Genomic DNA, 16932 nt, shown 5'->3' on the forward strand with positions numbered 1-16932 from the left:
ACTGCTTAGCATTAACAGCCACAGCTTACTGAACAAACCACAAGCCTTTGGCGTAGCATTAGCACAACGACAAGAGCAGAGACGAAAAGTTGGGCTGCCTAAACCTTACAAATTCACTTGGTCAGTTTACCAAAAAAAAAAGCTTAACAGCTGAACTTGCCAGCTGTAGCTTTGTTCTGACCAAACACCAAACCTTTAGCTTAGCCTAGCATAATGACTGTATCTTCCAAATTTATATCGTATGTTATCCATGTATAAAAAGAAAAAACTGAAAATGAGGGTGAATTTCTCATATTTTTTCACAAACATATTTCCGCAATAATATAAAGCGATTATACATCCACCTTTCATCATTAATTTCCATCCGTATGCAAGTACAGCCACTGGTGTATTTTGCAGCGCCTGAACCATTCAAAGATTTAAAGATGTTTTATATTATATATTTCACACGAGAAGAGGCGAGGATCAATTATTGTAGCGATGGTGTTAACATTAGCATTGGGAGTACCAGAAGTAAAAGGTCAGTGGTGTGTTATCTTAACACAATTACATACAACATACTGCGTGTTATGCTCCATTCTGCCATTTTTATTTTATTGCCCATTCATTTGTTTACACTGCGAATCACTTATACATCACCAACCACCAATTCTGTTTCTTTGTGAGTAGTTTTTTTTTTTTCTCTGTAGATCATTTTCACACTAATGTAAGCAACATCAGCGAGTTAACACATAGCTTAGCAAGAAAACGAGACACTTTAGTAACAATATTACAAAGGTTGTTTTTTTTTTCAGCTTCAAAAAAGAAAAAGAAAAAGTGAACAAATGGAAAAAATAAACTTTTAAAGAATTAGCATCATAAAATTAATTTATTCCAAGTAAAAATACAAAATAATATTAATGACATTGACCAGATATGAAAGTCTCCCCCTCAACGGTTGAGAAATAAAGTCTGTAAAGAAAAATCTGAAATAAAAATGAAAATATGTAAATATGTTTAAACTCTTTTTCTTTTTTAGCAAAAAACTTTCTAAAAATAATGAAAATTTCTCAGTACAAAGGCTACATTACTACTGGAAGGTACTAGCAGGTAGAGTAGGTAAATACACAGTAGAAAATGATTTTAGTGAATCACAATGCTAGCAATGAAAATAATTCCGCAATAAAGATTTATGCCTCTTTTTCTTGTTTTCTTCTTTTCTACAAACAGTACAAACAGTATTGCACATTACAACAAAGAATCAAGGCCATTAGCCTTCAAAATAAAAGAAAAAGAAAGGGACTAATTCAAGTCTTGCGTGAATAGAAGGCCACCAGTCAATTGATGCACCTTGGGGGCTTTCGATCAAGTTTCAGGTGAAAACACTTGTGTCTGTTTTGTGTTAAAAAATAACATTCTTTTCTCTCCACCTCCAACTGTCCAGTGGACTCTTACAAGTCTCGCTTTATTCCTCTCCCAGCTGTGACAGGCCAACAAATTAGGGTTGCCTTTTTTTTTCTTTTTTTTTTTCACCAAACAATTTTTTTTTCTTACAAAACAAAAGGGAGCACATACTTTTAGGAAACATAAAAAACTTCTCTTAAAAAAATAACAAACAGAAGATCTCTTTCACAACTCTGGTCAGCATAGTAAATGATTGATTAGAAATATACAAAAAGGTGGGAAATCGGTTTCGTCGCCTTTCCGAGCACCTGATAATTGATTTTCCTTAAGAGCTCCTCTCTCTGATGTTTCGGTTTCGACCGGGTTCGACTAGCGGGACGCTCCAGCTTCCACTGCCGTAAAGTAGACAATACTCTAACTACGTCATTATATTAGTTATAAAGCTCTAGCTCCTTCAGTTGTTGTCTTTTTCAAAAAATAAATTCTTAAAACAGAAATAAAAAAAAAAGCATGATAAAAAAAAAAAAAAAAAAAAAAAAAAAAATCAACCATCTGTTAAATCATTTCTCTTGAAGAATTAAATTAATATATATTTTTTTCATCTGAATAAACTTATTTAGAAAATATCTGTTTCTCTCCTAATATATTTCAAAATTGAGGTATTGCAAAAGATCTTGTCAGTCAGAAAGCACGCTTTTTCTTCTTCTTCGTCTTTTTCTTTTGTCCTTTAACAAAAATAACTGCTGACTGTCGAAAACTGTTCACATACAAAGTGTAGTGCATAACAAAATATCGACCATAGAGAAGGAACAAACACAGAAAAACTGTCTGGATGGGTGGGGGGCGAGGGGGATGTCACAAAAAAAAAACAACCAGAATTTATATTGATAAGGATGCTTATCATTACTCAGGGGTAAGCCTTTTTTCCCCCCCCAGTTAAAGAAAAAAGTATCTCCTGCTCCATTTCAATGAGCTTTTCTTCAATAAGAAATAAACAAGAAACATCCGTCATTGAGCGGAAAAAAAAAAAAAAAAACAGTTTCCGACTAAAACAAGAAAGGGGCAGGGAGGGGACTGCAGGGCGCCAGCATCACATCTCACGGAGAATTAAAAGGGGAAGGGGGCGACACACATTAACATGCAATGATGTAGGTTCCCGTTTGGATTGTCCACAAAACTGCTAAAAACCAGTGTAACTTAGCTTTGCAAACCCCGCCCCCCATCCACCAAAAAAAACAAAAAACAAAACAGAGCCGCTCTCCTTCAGCAGCCAATACTTAAATTTCCTATGCATTGCATTCAGGTCTACCAGCCACCCCGCACTCATGTTGGATTAAAACTAAAAGTATATAGCCTACGTCCACCTCGTTTCTTTTTTTTTTTCTTTTTAAGCAGGTCCGTTACTTCAAGCTTTGCAGGAAAAAAATAAAATAAAATGAAATCTAGATAAATATGGTAACCCCGGCTCGCACACCTGCATGTTCTGGCAACGTTGTCCCCCCGCCCCCTTTTTTTACCCCCGCCCCTTTTAGTGAGAGCATGTGCAGGGCTCAGTTTATCTGCAGTAGCTTCAATGTTTCATTTTACAGCTCTCTGTTCCTTTTTGCCAAAAAAAAACCCCAACAAAACAACAAAAAAACGCCCTCCTTCGTCGCTTGTTCGAAGCCAAAACGCGTGAGCTCTTTGGTTGCATTCTGGGACGTAAACTTGCGCTTTTCTCACAAAAGACGGAACAAATTTCTTAAAAGAAAACTTTAAAAAAAAAAAAAAAGAAAAAAAAAAAGAAAACCCTCAGTTGTCAGTTTAAGCTCACATTGTAGCGTCTTCTCTTCAGGTCAGACTCGTGTTTGTAGGCCTGTTCGTGTGCGTAAGAAAGACAGCCGTCCAAAAAGGATATGTTCGTGTGTGTCCAGAGGCTTCTGTGTGTGTGTGTGTGTGTGTGTGTGTGTGTGTGTGTGTGTATACAAGAAACATATATACGTGTGCATACACTAGTTATGAAGTTTCACAGGACTTCTATGTCGGACATTAACGACAGTTAAAGCGAATCACAGTTCTAGGCATACTCAGATCTAACTACGTACGGTATAAAAAAAAAAATTGCACAATTATATCAACAATCACTGCAAAGAAGTACTTCACCTATCAGACAGTTTTATATGGTAATCCTACATTTTATTCGACATGTAATCATTAGTTGTTTTCCCCCACCCCCACTTCCCGTCGCCTGGTTGTGAGCCCTATGACGCGGAGTTGCCCTGATTCCTTTGACCAGCCTTCCCGGTTTCTGTCCAGTTTTCGTGCCAAGTCGAACTACGGTGTGTTACGCAACCGTGGGCAGAATCGAACAGTTGACATGATACTGAAGAATCTATTGCATGCAGCAACCTGATTGAAAGAAACATGCAGTTAGGGGCGACCCACCCAACAAAGTTCGCCGTCGTTGCCTCGGTGGGGGGGGGGATCTCCTTCCCCAAGACAGCCCGTCGCTCTGAAATAACCAGGTGCGTCTCTGCGTCTGTTCCTTATTATTCTACACCCTAGCCTGAATAAAGTACTTATGGTATGGGTTTATACCATGGATTTAGCAGCAAAGCTATTGCAGCATTACATTTACATAACACTAAAAAATAATGTTATTATAAAAATAAAGACCTAGAAGTCGAAAGCAAACTAATCTGATTGCGCGCGTGAGGTATTAACATTTTCAGAGTCAAAAATTGAGAGCGAATATATCCGTTTTTGTTTCGGGTTTTTTTTTCCTTAACTTCGGGCGATACGGGCCCACGCTACTAGATAGTTGTTAAATCTTGCTACATCTTATGCCACCTATTCTGCTTTTCTGTACGCATTCCTTTAATTTGCCTTTGGTTATACTTTTTTTTTTAGTTTTTTTTTTACTAGGGGCAACTTAGGTACAGCCTTTTGAAAATAAGTGCATGCTCCTTTGACGTAAAATTTTAATTATCTATGTATGTATAGATAGGTACAAAAACAAAAAAAAAATATATATATATATATATATGTTGTTGGTTTTTTTTTTTAAATATTCATATGGTCCCACCTCTGTTTCAGTAAGGGGAGGGGTCCAACAGGACGTACCACACCACCCAGTCAACAGAACAGGGAGCTGATGGTAGCCAGGTGTCTAACATACCATCCTCTGTGTGTGTGTGTGTGTGTGTGTGTGTGTGTGTGTGTGTTTCTTCAGTGAGATTTTGTGCCAAAGTGCAAATTCTAAGCTGATGGAGTTCATTCCCCCACAAAGGGAACACTAGACAATGAGTTCAGAGTCGTGTAAGTTACAGTCCCGCTAAGAGATGGTATCCTTTCTTTTTTTTTTACCCCCCCCATGAGGGGCTTGTGGGGAGCAGGGTGGAGCAGGTGGGGTTGAAGGAGGGGACTTTGCAGCACTGTCCCGGACTGCAGGTGGCCTTTTGCTTTTTGCTTTTTTTTTTTTCCGGGATCAGGTGTGGGTACGGCAGACTCGTGACCATCCTGCCCGCCACCCCCCCCTCAGCTCCAGCGGAAGGACACGTGTCTCGGGCGGTCGCCCCCCTCCTTCACCAGCGGCTTGTGAAACTCGCGGCCGGCTCGTGAGTGGATGCTGGCCCAGCAGTACTCGCAGTAGTACTGCAGGCAGGTGACGTTGGCACAGAAGAAGGGGGCGAACTTCCCCCCGCAGCGCGCCCCCTGGCACTCGTCGCACATCTGGTCATCGAGTACGTACGGCTTCACCTCCACCTGGGAAGACAGAGCCGGAGAGGAGCCTTTCAGTTTAGTTTCAGCCCAAATGGCCAATTCAAGGATTGTAAACTGCATATTTACCTAAACCTTTCTCACCACATGTAAAAGAACATTTCCTGCTCTAGAAAAAAAAAAGGCCATTTTTCGTTTTTTCGTTTCTAATCAGTTCACTACATAAACCAAGATATACTGCACGGTTTGGAGGAGTGCCGTTCAATAACAGCTGGGTTGATCCAGATGTGTCAGCCAGCATCAACAGAGCCCACCCGAGCTGATCTCTGTGCAGTATTTCTAAATAAAACCGAGCTGGACTCAGGCAGGTATTCTCTCATCAACCAAGGAAATGAGTTTGCCCACTAAGCCAGGAGGCAAGAAATGAGAGCTTAGTCACCATGGAGACGCCTCTGCGTATAACCAGGCTGCCAGCCTTGGCCACAAAATGAAAGGTTCACTTAAACAGCAGACCACTGAGCTTCCTGCCTAAACTGTGCAACAACTGTGGTGCGATAACTGCAGACAAGTGAGAAGAAAACTGCAGTTTCTCCAAGATAATAAAAAAAAAAAACTCAACCGGGTGGATGGCCAGGCTGACCTACGCCCCATCAACGAGAGCCACGTACAGTAAACGGAACCGTGAGGAAAAGAAAAGAGGAAAGACAGCATGTGGCAGCGACTGGCATCGATGCTCCGCCCCACAGCTTTGAACTCACGAATCTGAAGAATGCGCCCCACTTGTGCTCCATTCTCTGCGGCCCCGCAGTGACCATAGATTGTTCTGTCGTGTTAATTCTGCCAGCGTAAATCATTTTGTTGCTACGGCGATTGAGGGGAAGAAAAATGAAAATATCTACTTACAGCACGAAAAGACAAATTGCTGCCAGTTAGCTGGTTCACGGACTAAAAAAAAAAAGAAAATAACCATTGTCTGAATTCAGGCCCCTTTGATGTTGACTTAAGTGTTGTTTTTCTTCGACTTGTTTTGAGCATTATTTGCATCCCGCCCACGTTCCTGTGAGAATAAAGACAAAACTTAATCCACACTGAAGATATATGGTGATAGCTGAGGTGGGGCGAGCTGCCCCGCCCTGCAGAGGCTCGGCTTCCTGGCTGACAACCAGTCTCTCTCGGTCGTGATCTGTCTCGCTGCAACTGACCGGTGTGCCGAAAATAACCAGGCTGCAGTAGATATTCATGTATGGGGAACTACTATAATTAAACCAGCCCTATGTGTCTGCAACTTGAAACATCTGTTGGGACTCCGGCAGCCAAAGGCCGTAGTGATTACACAGCCAGGCATGGCTTTGCGTTATTGTAGGCTGTGCTGAGAAGTTGGCTGAAAACCCAGCTATAATGAAAGCTCTGATACATGGGAGAGCACTCGAGCGGGGCTCTGCCATAGGAATGACTGTGAAAACCCCACTTGTGGCCTGGAGCCTGCTTTCTCTCGGAGGAGGGGCGCCGTGAATGAAGCTTGTGAACCCGCTCACCCTTTTGTCGATGTCATTGTGCTGCAGCTGAACAAAGCGGGCACTGATTGCGGCGATGTAGCTCTGCTGATTGGAGAAGGCCACGCGGCCGGCTCCCTTTGGATATTTGAGCTCCGGGTCGGTGTCGATGCCAGCGTAGCAAACACCCCCGTACAGCCGGTCCATGATCATAGCCAGCTCCACTGGAGATACAGAAGGGGAAAATGGAAGGGAGGGAGATTATTAGTGCCGTAGATGGTCCTCACAGGAGATTTATGAGATTTATTGAATAAATTATTCTTATCTAGCTCTTTTTTTTTTATCTCAGTTTTTGAAATTCTACACCATTCCCCTGAGCAGCAGTCTCAAACTGCTGGGGGTAATTAGCTGGGGTCAGATTGCAGACAAGCCAGCCATGCTTATCCCTGTATCACTGAGACCGAACCTTCCATTACACCATGAATTCTTAACATGATGACCACTGGGCCGACTTCCTGGAAACCCGAGATGAGGATTGCTTTGTCACAGGCAGAACTTTCATTGCACCCTCAGGCCGCCGGGCTCGGATGTTACAGAGCAAATCTAAAGGCTTTGGGGGCTGACGAAAAAAGATATTTGATTCATATCAGAGAGTTACCTGCACGCAGGGGCCGTGGCACCCCACCAACAAAGATGGTCTTGCGGGGGTCCAGAGGCTGGGAGCCGTCCATGACGAAGTCACTGTCGCTCAGGTTCCAGGGACGGATCTGGACCTGAGAATGACAGACAAACACGTGGCCCTTAGAAAACACTGTATGCTTCCTGAGAGGAGGTTATGAATGCATTTAGAGCGCTGGATACAACTTTTCATCTGTGGTAATAATGGTAACTAATGACTAATAACTAATGGTTTCAATTAGGAGTTTTGAATTGATGTAGATTTGCCCCATGTGGTGTCATCCATCTGTAATTATATCGTATTCAGCAGCGCAGTACGAAGCAAAACCCCACAGAATGTTGGAGCTCCTGCCGCTCTGGTAATGAGCTGCTCGTGCCATCACAAGATAGAGGATAGATTTTAAAATGTCTGGACATCTTTTGCCATTTCACTGGAAGACTTTCTCTCCTTACTGGTTTGTCTTTGATGGTGGGACTGGAGACACATAGGTAGAGCTTGCCATCCTCTTCGATGCAGGCGTCTATCAAGGCCTGAACGGAAGACTCTTCTTGGAAAAGCAGGAAGGCATAGCCTGAAAGGGACAGAAATAAGATTTTAGGGTTGGAAAAGAAAAAAATAAATAATAAGGTTACTATACATGTACTGTGGTTTGCAGTCACAACCCTGGGAATAGGATGTTTTTAAGCCTTTCCCTTGGGCCAGGATTGATAGATGAGTATTTTCACAGAGTCGGCATTGTATGAGTCCCAACCCCGTGACTCAGCCCCATCACTTTTTTTCCTTTTAACTATTGATAGTTTCAGACAACTTGGGCTCCACGCAGGCATATGACTGCATGGCATGTTTTTCTGTCCTTAGTTATCCACCCCTGGCACCTTGCTGCCTCCCGAATAAATGGCTGCGAGCGCCTCGCTCCAGAAGGAACCATGCAAAATTGATCAGCCTTAACACACCGCAGGTCTTCCTGAGCAGTGGGTCAGGTGGTGGGGGGGGGGAGAGTGGCGATGTCCTTGCGAAGCGGAAAGAAAGAGCAATTCAGACAGTCACTCTGTACTGCTGAATTATTTAGCTGGGAGAGCTGAGACCTTACACAGAGTAAGAGCTATTAAGCTATTTCAAGAGAGACAGAAAACCGATTGAACAGGGTGACGTCCATCACGCGATGCTACAGAGGTCGCTGAGTAAGACAGAAAAAACAAAGAGCCAAAAGTTCAAATCCACTTTGGGTTTTTTTGGGGGCAATGTCAATACTTGTCGATACTGAGAACCCGCCCCAAAAATGAATCGCTTTTGACCAGACTACGCTATAACCCCCCAGTCGCTTCATTGGTAGTGTTTCAAGAGACCACTACAAAAGCCCCGTGTCACCCGAGGACACACACACACACACACACACACACACACGCACCTCCGCAGACAAATGCAGGAGTAAAAGGGGCAGACAGGAATGTGCTGCTGTCATGTCTCGCTTTCATTGTTCCTGAGTGGGCCTGCTGCAGCTGAGCGGACCGGTGAAGGAGACGTGTCCTCAAAAGGGTTGAGGACCGGCGGAAATAGAAGTGGGGCAGGACAGGAAAAAGCTTCAAAGGTGGGGTGGGGGGAAAAAAAAAAAAAAACAGGTGCAGAGGCAGGCGGATGTGTCCTCGGGAGGACTCAGAGCTGCTGGTGCAGGAGACGGCTTCTGTCAGTGTGCGCGACACGTGTCCTCGTGAATCTGTGTCACCATGATCGTGACAGCGATCCAACCCCCGAGCAGTGATGCCATTCGTGACATTTGTTTCTATAAGGGCAGAAAACTTTGCAGATCACCATGCGCTTCACAGAGCTAAAGGGTAACAATCTGATGACATTGAAGAAGAAAGCATCAGTCTCTGCATGCGTCCGGTGTTATGCAAAGCCACCCCAGAGGAACTCGGTAATGAAGTCATTCTAGTTGTTGTTTGCAGCCCAATAAGCACAGCAGTGCTGTAATATTTTCCTCTAATAACATGCCTGAAGAAAAAAAAAAAGCCACAATCTGAACCTAATTGCAATCAGCAGCTTTATGTCACCAACTTAACTCGGGTTTTTAGGCAGCTGGTTATTATACAGCCAACACCTACCACGACCACACACCGAAAATACACGTTTAGATTGGGCATAAAGAGGATTTTGTGCTTCTTCATCTCTCGACGTAAGACCCCTGCGGGTGTTGTTGCAGGCTTAAATAAAGAGGGTTTGTCACTGGGAGAAAAAAAAAATCATGTGGTTCAGCAAGGACATCCCCCCTCAGAGAAAAAACAACTTACACAGAGAGACGAGAAAAAAAAAAGTCATGAAAAGGCAGAGCAAGCCAGCAACTCATACAGTCAGAAGGAGGGAACAACATGTTCCATGACCCAGGGCAGAGGAGACACAGAGGAAGCAGGAGGGGGAGAGGAGTTAGGCAGATTGAAAGAGGAAAAAGGAAAAAAAAAAAAGGTGAGGAAAGGTGGGGAGAGAGGCGGCGTGAAAGAGCGCATTACAAACTTAAAGTTCAGAGACAGATGGGAGGTGCTGGTGAACAGTAGGGACAAGGGTGACAGAGAGACTGCCGAGGCAGACAAATAGCTTTCAGGGACTCTCTAAGGAAGTTGCAGATGCCTACAAATCCATTTCACTCAGCAGGAAAAAAAAAGCACGAGCGAAACGGTGACACCTGACAGGGCAAATTAAAATAACCAGTGGGTACTAACATCAAGGCAAGCTCATTGTACACAATAAAAATCTCTGTTAAAAGTGACACAGAACCAAACATTTTGCAGAATAAATTCATGTTTATCGTCTTTATAGACCCACTGGGGGCATATGTCAGTTATTATAATTCCTTCCACTTTAAAACAACCCTAACTCAAGCACCACAATGCGCAAAAAGTTGCGTCTTTCCATCAATATGCTTCAGAGCCTAAAGACTAAAGCCTCGCAAGCAGACTCCAAATTCCATCGGGCGCTATGCTACTTTAATGCTCTAATATTCAGCCTGAACGACGCAGAGGATCAGTCTCTGTCTCCATCAGCCTTGCGCAGTGCGGAGGCTTATGCCACAGGAGGAGAGCGCAGATCTGCAGTGGCTCGTGCCTAAGATTTATAGAGCTTTTCTGCTGAGCTCCCAACTCTGTCTCCAAAGCAAGGGAATACGTACACCAGCAGCATTTCTACACGCTAAAGGGCACCGTTTACAGATAAACAGGGACCTGCACAGACTAACTGACCAACAGTGACCTCATGCTGGACTGATGCTTTTTCTCCCGCCGTGGAAGCCAGCAGTTTGACTCATGGGAGAAAGAAGCTGTCAGCTCAATGGCCTCGTGACATGAAATTTTGTCAAATTTGAAGGAAAACCAAAGAAAACAATGACTCTCTGTTGCCACTTCCCTGATAACCATTACCTACAACAACACTGACTTACTTAGCCTTCAATATCAATAGAAAAGCTTAACACACGAGGAATAAGCCAGTTTGACTTTCTAGAGAAGTAACACCCACTGAACTCTACATTAACTCAAGGTTACATGCTGGAATCTTTCTTGGTTGCGAAGTGCTAAGCTAAGCTAATGCTAGCCATCTTCTAGCGTTAGCTTCATTTTCATAGTACAGATAAAATAGTGGTGTCAAGCAAATTGTTTATTGAGTAGATATAAAATGTGAGAAAAATCAATGCAACTAATCACTTATTAAAGATGTTAACGACGATTGAAGATGGCGTTATCCCTTTCACTTTGTGAGTCGTGACCCCATGTTAATGCTCTGAAAAAACACTGCTGAGCCACAGTAGCCTATTGCACAGCTCCTTGGTGCTAGCTTCAACTTCCTTTATCTACATTGCACTGTTGTGCTTGTGCAGCTGATACTGAAGTCATTTAGGCTCAGTCATAAAGCAGCACACAAAAATCCTTTCACTGGTATATCAAAGTCTGACATAGAAAAATGATTTTCTGATGACGTCTTGAACTGAAAGTTATGTTGACTTTGCTTAAAACCTAGTCCACTGACGTTCCGTTCCTTTCCACAGTCGCCTCAGGCGAGATTGGACTGACGGCAAGTTTTGGTGCAATCTGTTGGTTTCCTTAGCTAGGAAATTGTTTTTGAATTGGCTCTATATGAATGAATTGGATTATTTTATAAATAATTATGACTACAATGAATTGAATTTGGCTTGAATTGGACTTTATTATTTAAGTGCCTTGAGATGACATTTGGTGTATTTGGCGCTATATAAATAAAAATGAATTGAATTGAACTGAATTGACTAGATGCTGTGCACTTTTCCGGCTTTAATGCTGACATTTAAACCGAGGTTTATCTCATATGCAGATTTGGTTGCCCAAAGAAGAAGACGAACGTCTTTTCGGCCCTGCTGAACAGAATGACCAAGAAATACTGGAAATCTGCAACTTCATCGAAGAGACATAAGAGTTTCAAGGGTGTGACAGAGGGAGACACAAACGTCTTCAAATATAGACCCAGAAGTGAACCAGTTGGAGAGTAGTTGGGGATAGAGAAAGAGGAGCAGAGTAGTCAAGAGTCCCTAGTAATCTCAGTTTGAAGAACCCGCTCCTTGGGTATCATTCCAACAAGATAAACCGAGACCTGGCTAATGCAGTAAGGTGCAGGACTGTCACTCTTCTTGATCTTGTAACATTCAGACTTATATTACAGACTCCTGTATTGAATGCCTCGTGCTGAAAATAAAAAATGCTGATCGCGTGGCTGTTGTCAAGGGACGGCTCGGCTCTAACCTTTTGAAGGCACAGTTATTGGAGTATGACGTGAGCATTAGCATTTTCATCGGTTTATAGCTCCCAGCATTCAGTCAATGCCAAACAGACAGCACAGCCTTTCCCCTCCTCCTCCTTTTATCCCCAGTCACAGACAGAAATAGCTCCCTAACATTTCAAGCTCACCACCAACAATAGCGATGACTGTTAGGAGAGGATGTGAGTGACAGCACCATGGTGACCACAGCTTACCTTTTATTTTTCATTCTAAGGGCGACGTGGCCAGCTATGCTGCCCCATATTTTACTGTTCATGAAACTATGTATATTTTACGAGCTGTTGTGAACATACATTGTTGGCCATTTGGTGGGCGTCGGAACAAGCTGCAGCTTGAAAACAACACTGTTTAAAAGGGTTACATGGCAAATAAATTGGCCAGCTGCTACTCGTGAAGGCATGCCCAGACACAACTCAACATTCGAGCCTTTACACTCTCTTTAAACCACGTTCGATTCTCCACCCATTCCTGAGGAAAATACGTGCATCTTAAAAAGGTCATTTTCTGCTCCACATTCACTAGTCTCTTAAATTTGTGGTTTGCTGCTGGGCCCAAAACCTAGATTGGCTGAGGCTGAGCTGCCTGTCAATACCTAATGTGAGTCATCCCATGCGAGTGGCCCAGAATATGAGTCGCTCAGGCGCCATTTTGAATCGACCCTCTCCAATCTCTAAACCTGCATACAGCAAACCCAGATGTGAGCCGGGCATTCACTAGTGAAGGCTACGTTGCTGGTGATTGTATTTCAGTAGACAAAGTAGTTGTCCTAACTGACAACAAACCTTGAGGAGGAAAAAACAACAACAACAACAACTATAGACATCCACAATAGGAGACGAGATGGAGTTCTTCTTTGGGAAATACTTTATTTTTGGGGAATATCTAAAAAACTTTATTTAATACAAGATGAGGTTTTTAATTTTTTTTTTTAATTCACATCTTCTAAATACAAATAAAAAATGGAGATGGGGGGGCGGTCTGTGGCGTAGTGGGTACAGCAGACGCCCCATGTACAAGAGGCTATAGTCCTCGATGCAGCTGGCCCCGGACGGCCACATCGATCGGCCCTTTGCTGCATGTTGTTCCCCCTCTCTCTGCCACCTGCTTCCTGTTTCTCTACACTGTCCTATTTAATAAAGGCATAAAAAGCCCCAAAAAATAAAAATAAAAAATGGAAATGGACACTCAACTATCCCCCAGACTTTACAGTCACTAGTCTTCCACTGCAACTTTTTTTGCTATTCTATGGACTAAGCAAGCAGTATAATTATTTTCTATTAAGAATAGACAATCGAAGTTCAGTTTTTCCACCAGCTTGTGTTATTTTGAAATCCACTATAGTTGGGAAGTAATAGCGTCAGGCAGACTAACACCGGGTAAAGACACAGCCTGCTGAGGCTGTAAACGAGACTGACGATAAGAGTAATGAGACTGTACTAAAACTGTAAAGTCGCCGGCCATAAAACCAAAACTGTGAGCTGAAAGGTACTAAAAGTCAGTTCCTGAAATTTTCTTCCTTGAGACTTCTTCAGCACTCACACACCCTTCTGATCCATTCTAATATTGCTAAATGCAGCGTTTATGTATCAACAAGTAGTAGTTACAGTAACATTGTGACTGGTTTCTGTACACTGGCAGCAAAAAGTTTGGATCCTGTGAGTTTCAAGTTGAGGCTTGACAGAGCATATCGTCCTCGTGTTGAGGAGTGCTGCTACCATGGGAGGAGATGTGCTTGGTGAGACAATGTGTAAGTGTGGTACATGTCAAAGGAACCTCAACATAAATGACAGTTTTCCCAGCAGCAAACTGCATTGCAACAGCAAGAAATGGTGTTCTGCAGTTCATCTGCCGCTGGCTATGATGATGTGGCTGCCTGGTGTTATTCACTCTTATCTGAAGTTCCCTCATAGCCACCAAACTGCACACCAAAAGTGTAGTTTCTGTAACATACTTTAGCAAAACAGAGAACAACCCTCCGCCCAGCATTCCATCTACATACACCGACATGCAACAAATAAAGAATGAAGCCTGAAAAAATGGAGTGGTGACAACGCAAGACCCAAAAGAGCAGCCAGCTCATCTTTGTTTCTACTCTCTCTGGCCCTTGAGTCAGACTCAGCCACAATATGAGTCATCCCCAAACCAAAACGCTTTCATAAGTGCGCAGACACATGCTGCCGGCAGTTTTAATGTGAAGCAGGACGGAAAGTGACAGCTACCTTCCATTCTGTCAAGCTTGGAAAGACGTTTAACAGGAGGAGGGGTTGATGACCTCTCAATCCCACGTCTATAAATTACTCATTTTCACAGTCCCCACAGCGGTGAGACACATTCACACACATCCGTGCACTTGCTCTCAACCCCCGAAGCTATTAGCGCTAAGAACTCTGTCACCAGGCATCTGTCCAAGCTCCCCTAATGTGGAGTGTGACATAAACAGGATATTTCAGCAGTTTCTCTTGGAGTTTAGGAGAGGGGCTCTAAATTAGAGTGAGGGATGAACACTGCACAGATCACTAGTCCCACATGTCTCCTCCCCTTACATGGCGGCGTCCTCCAGCTACCATAAGCTCATTCATTCCCCTAAAAGGATGCTGCATTTTTCCTTCTGTCTTTGGATGTGAGGGAGCCAAGCCTATTCAAAATAATCCTCAAAAGCATTAAATAAATAAATATATATATATAAAAATATGAAAGGAGAGAGGGTAGAAAAATGAGAGTGGAGGAGAAACTGGCAGTTATTTTCACAGGTCCTCCAGATGTGCATTTCCATCTGCCTATGGAATGTCAGTTATTTCCAGTGTCTTTAATAGCTTCCCTAATATGACACACCGCAGCTCCCAGGCCAAAAGGAGGCATGCAGAGGCTTGGAGGAGGGTGGTGCTACTCTGATAACCTGCCCAAAAATGACACCTGTGAGTCTAAGCAGATAGAAGAGGATCTTTCAAATTTCTCAGGCCACATTTACACATAGCCGGGTATTTAGAGAAACGAATATTTCCCCCCCTCCGTTTTCAATAATAACATCGTGCAAACAACATCGTTTTCAAAAAATTTATTATTATTTACATCAACCCGCATAAATACGCCGTCAAGCGCCATAATAACTCTGCCAAACCTATTGGCGGCAGTGTAGGGAAAGGAATAAAGCCATGCAAGCCAATCAAAATCCTCAGAATCGAGGACTTTCCTCATGTGAAGGAGGAGATAACGCGAGCAAATATCACAACAAAACTGAAGGCAATAAGAGGGAAATATAGACAGTCAGTGCATACTGGACGCAGGAGCGGCCACGGAAGAGTGGTGCTCCTCTACTTTGAACTGTGCGAGCAGGTTTGGGGTGGCAAATACAATAAGGCCAGAATCGTTTGCAGAAACGTAAAAATTAGTAGAACTTTAACATCATCCATGATAATCCTGATCATTAGCCAAACAAACTGTAAACATAAGGCGCTCGCATGACGTTAAGTATTTTCTGGCGCATAATGTGACGTTTAAGAACCTAAAACGCCGTTTCTCCCAGTTGACACGGCAACACATAACCGGCGTTATCAGAAATCTCCACTTTGGCCAGAGGTTTTAGAAATAATCATTTTCTGTGATAAAAATGGGGTATTGGTGTAAATGAGAGGCCAAACCGCAGGAAAATATCTGCGTCTTCCTATTGTGTAAACGGGGCCTCAGGTGTAAAGAGTTCTTGGTGGCCAGTAATGGAGTCATTTTATACTGTATGCGTCTCTACGTGGGATGACCACAGGGGATTCCTCTTATAAACAGACACCTTCATGGTTACCCAGCTTGAGCCACGGATTGGAGGTAATACGAGGCTTTACAAAACTCTAAGATGTCGATGCACCCGAGGTGATATTTATTAGTTCAGACTTTGATGATAGATGGGAAAATAAAGATTCTGCACTGAGAACCTGCTGTTACCTTTAGGTGGGAAGTAGGACTTGCTCTCAGCTTTGTGGGGCCAGTCTACCACCAGGTGCCCGTAGCGGCGGAAACTGTTGGTGATTTCATCTGAAAAAAAAGGCAGAGATAAGAAAAAACTAACTGTTATTTTAATTAAACTGGACCCACTGGTTGTTGTGCAGGTAATACAGATAAGAGGGATTTAATGCAGAGCCTTGCTCAGTGCTCTGACAGGCAGGCATTCTATTTTTTGCCCTGTTCCTACTGCAGTAGTAGCCACTGCAGGAACAGGAACAGAGGCAGAGTACATCCAGTCTGCACTGGGCTGACTCGTGCTGTGGAAACTCATGAATTTTTTACCCTGCTCGGCACACGTTCAGTGCATCAGTTCGGCACTACATGTTCATGTTCAACTGTGCAGAACATCTCTTGTTAAAGTTAAAAGGAGAAACATTTGTAAAAAAAATTCTTTAGTTTTTGGTTTAAAAAATTGGCATTTTCGTTTGACTTTATTAAAAAAAAAATAAACTTTGTAGTTTTAGTTACAAAGTGTCAGTGCAAACTATGCAGCAAAGCCAATGCAAAATTTAAGCACGCCTTTTTTTCATTTTTTTTCTTTTTTTACAACAGCTAAACTTTGGTTGAAGTAATACATGCAGAAAGGACTGTCAAGGTGTCCCTAAAAATGTATTCTGAAATAATGAGAAATGCCCCTTTATAACTTTCTTGTCAAGATTCAGATCAAATTCTCTCACTTTAACAGCAGCTAGTTAGCTTAGCGTAGCTTAGCAACATGGTAAAAACCGCTAGTTTGGTTCTATCCAAAGTTTTTAAACTTGTTTTCCTCATGCAAGTTACTATAAGCTACACCAGTTACCTCTAATGGTACTAAACTAACCAACAGTTAGCCTTACTTTCGGATTTAATAGCCATATGTTTTTTCGTGTTACATAAGCAAGATAGCAAAAG

General features: G+C 42.8%; 1 protein-coding gene across 6 annotated transcripts in view; it reads right to left on the minus strand.

The window, feature by feature from the left end:
• Positions 1-4260: 4260 nt before the first annotated feature.
• cpeb3 (cytoplasmic polyadenylation element binding protein 3) overlaps positions 4261-16932 on the minus strand; it is a 37935-nt gene continuing 25263 nt past the window's right edge. For all 6 annotated transcript variants that reach the window (XM_075474857.1, XM_075474829.1, XM_075474848.1 and 3 more), the window contains 5 exons: positions 15982-16071; positions 7707-7825; positions 7234-7348; positions 6618-6799; positions 4261-5127 (listed from right to left, as the gene is read on the minus strand). In XM_075474857.1, coding sequence (XP_075330972.1) covers positions 4900-5127; positions 6618-6799; positions 7234-7348; positions 7707-7825; positions 15982-16071 — 734 coding nt within the window. In that variant the 3' untranslated portion in view covers positions 4261-4899. The remainder of the gene's footprint in view (positions 5128-6617; positions 6800-7233; positions 7349-7706; positions 7826-15981; positions 16072-16932) is intronic.

This window comes from Odontesthes bonariensis, chromosome 2, assembly GCF_027942865.1.
Source record: "Odontesthes bonariensis isolate fOdoBon6 chromosome 2, fOdoBon6.hap1, whole genome shotgun sequence".
NCBI classification, from domain to species: Eukaryota; Metazoa; Chordata; class Actinopteri; order Atheriniformes; family Atherinopsidae; genus Odontesthes; species Odontesthes bonariensis.